The sequence below is a fragment of the Macadamia integrifolia genome, chromosome 4, assembly GCF_013358625.1.
Source record: "Macadamia integrifolia cultivar HAES 741 chromosome 4, SCU_Mint_v3, whole genome shotgun sequence".
Classification (NCBI taxonomy): Eukaryota; Viridiplantae; Streptophyta; class Magnoliopsida; order Proteales; family Proteaceae; genus Macadamia; species Macadamia integrifolia.
Genome location: NC_056560.1, coordinates 1,040,955 through 1,043,315, shown reverse-complemented (window position 1 = coordinate 1,043,315; position 2,361 = coordinate 1,040,955). Strand labels below are relative to the sequence as shown.

General features: G+C 38.9%; 1 protein-coding gene across 2 annotated transcripts in view; it reads left to right on the top strand.

Moving 5' to 3' along the window:
• LOC122076089 overlaps positions 1–2,361 on the top strand; it is a 37,306-nt gene that overhangs the window by 7,530 nt on the left and 27,415 nt on the right. For both annotated transcript variants that reach the window (XM_042641376.1, XM_042641377.1), the window contains one exon: positions 1,709–1,908. In XM_042641376.1, the coding sequence (XP_042497310.1) occupies positions 1,709–1,908 (200 nt within the window). The remainder of the gene's footprint in view (positions 1–1,708; positions 1,909–2,361) is intronic.

Genomic DNA, 2,361 nt, shown 5'->3' with positions numbered 1-2,361 from the left:
AGGGGTTTTTAAGGGATTTCATTGAGTTTGGAAAGGAATTGATCAAATCTGACTTGGCGTTTGCTTATGCAATGGTCCTTTCCAAGGTTCATAGTTAGTAGCTGGTCTATTGCTTACCCATGGGTTGATGGTTATGCCTCTAGGGTTTTAAATTCAATCAATTATCGAGAATTCTGATAGTCTCATTTCTTCAATTCTCCCAGTTGCTCAATAGATAAGGTCTACTGATCCTCATTTTCATGATAGTTTCATTTCTTCAATTCTCCCAGTTGCTCAATAGATAAGGTCTACTGATCGTCATTTTCATCAGCGAGTTCCTTCCTGATTTCAAGGAAATCGGCAAGGGTTGGTTGTTGTTTCAGGTTTCGTAGAGTTCACTCAATTATTGATTCTTGAAATCAGATACTGTTATTTACTTTGAAATGGGTCTCTTGGTTCTGGTTAATCATTGATTATGATTCAGATTTGGGCTTGTTCTCTAGTCTTCTGAAAGTTCTCAAAGAATTCAAACTGAGTCTTGGTTTTAGAATTTTGTTACAGATTTTTATGGCCGTTTTAATTCTGATTTTGGATATGGTGTGTTGTAATTATTCTTACTGTCCGTAATTGTTTCTTCTTGTAAATTGTGATTCCTATTTCAGTAATTGGGTTCAGATCTCAAGAAATCTGAAAGTCCTTGACTCCTTGGCGATGTTCTGTCTTTTGGGTCTGAATTTGATTCCAGATTACCGTAAGCTTCCCTTGCTTCCTTTGGTCTCCTCAACGACGAAAGTTGGCAGTAGATGAAGTGATCCAGTGATGTTTGGTAACAACACCACGTCAACACCACCAATGATACTATCAGATCCTATCAATTCTGAATTGAATTCGCACTTTTGGATTTCAGAACTTATTATGGGGATACCTCAAAGACTTTGGGGTCTTTAAAGGGGAAAAATGGGTGCCCATAAATCATTCATAGAGGGGCAGTACACTTCAGGGCTATACTGGGAATGACGACAAAGAAAAGTTAAGGTTCTTTTGGAGATCCATTTACCATTGTTAATCAACTATTCCAGCTACACCTTGTTCCCTATATGCCTGTTAAGGGACAGGGATCCAGAGTATGCTTGGAATGTCACAGTTTATCTGTGAGGGTGAGCTGGATACATTTATTAATTGTGTCAGACAACTCGAGAATGTCTTTTCTGACTTTGATATGCTCGAAGGCAACACGATGCAACTCGTACTTGTCAATTTGCATGGATATGCCTCAATATGGTGGTCACAAGTCGTGTATCCAGGGTAGTCTTGAGGCCTGGATCCTAACCATTGATCAGTCCTGTTCCCATCTGACAGTCAATGTCAACCACAAAACTTTGATCAACTGATGACTTCGGCGACAATCTGGCTTGGCTGCATCCTATATATGGCATTATTTAAATCCAGCTGATGGGGCAAATCATATAGAAACATTGACATGGTTACTCCCCCTCCCCCCCCCAACCCAAATCGTCATTTTTGTTCCATGACATATTGCCTTTATGTTGTTCAAGGGAGTGATTGGAAACCATAGGATCTACTAAACTTGGTCAAAATCATGTTTATAATGTTCATCCACAGAGTTAGTACATGCATCCAATGTTGGTTTCACTGATTTTTGGATAGCCGTTACTGTTAATTTTGTTTATGATAAGGAACTAATATTTAAACATGTCTTTCCCTCCAGGTGGCGGATGATTCGACATTGTATGGATGCTGTGTATTAGTTGAAGAAGCTGTACAACAACCTTCAGGATTGATTTCCATGATATCAGACAAGCAAACATTCTCAACATCTTTGAGCCGTCACATCTTAACCACTCCCCGGTGCTATTGCATCCTCTCAAGGCTTCCATTCTTTGAGTTGCATTTTGCTGTATTGAATAGGTGTGCTTATTGTTTCCTAAGCAATTTAGCCGATATTAGCTTCCAATACCAGTCGATCATTTTAGATTTGTCTGATATCTTATTGTCCTGTCTATTTGGTTTGGTAAAAGTAAGTTTGATGGCAAATTGTAAAAATTCTCTTTATTAAAATATTCAATTCTGGACATATTTTTTTTGTATGAATGAAGTAGTCTTTTTGGGTGGATAACTGTTGGAAAACCCACTATTCCCTGAGCATCAGCTTTGCAGAGGCTGAAGTATTCTTTGTACTGGGATTTTGAAAAACTAATGAAATTACTTCACACTTCACGCTGCATAGAGAACCCCCGAGTGTCTGGGTTGCTTGAAAAGGTCATGACATCGAGGCATTTTCTCTACCCCTTCTTACCTTGAAAAAGCAAGGTAACCTTGCGTCCTTGAACCGATAACCATCTTTCGGCTAACCTAGCTTCT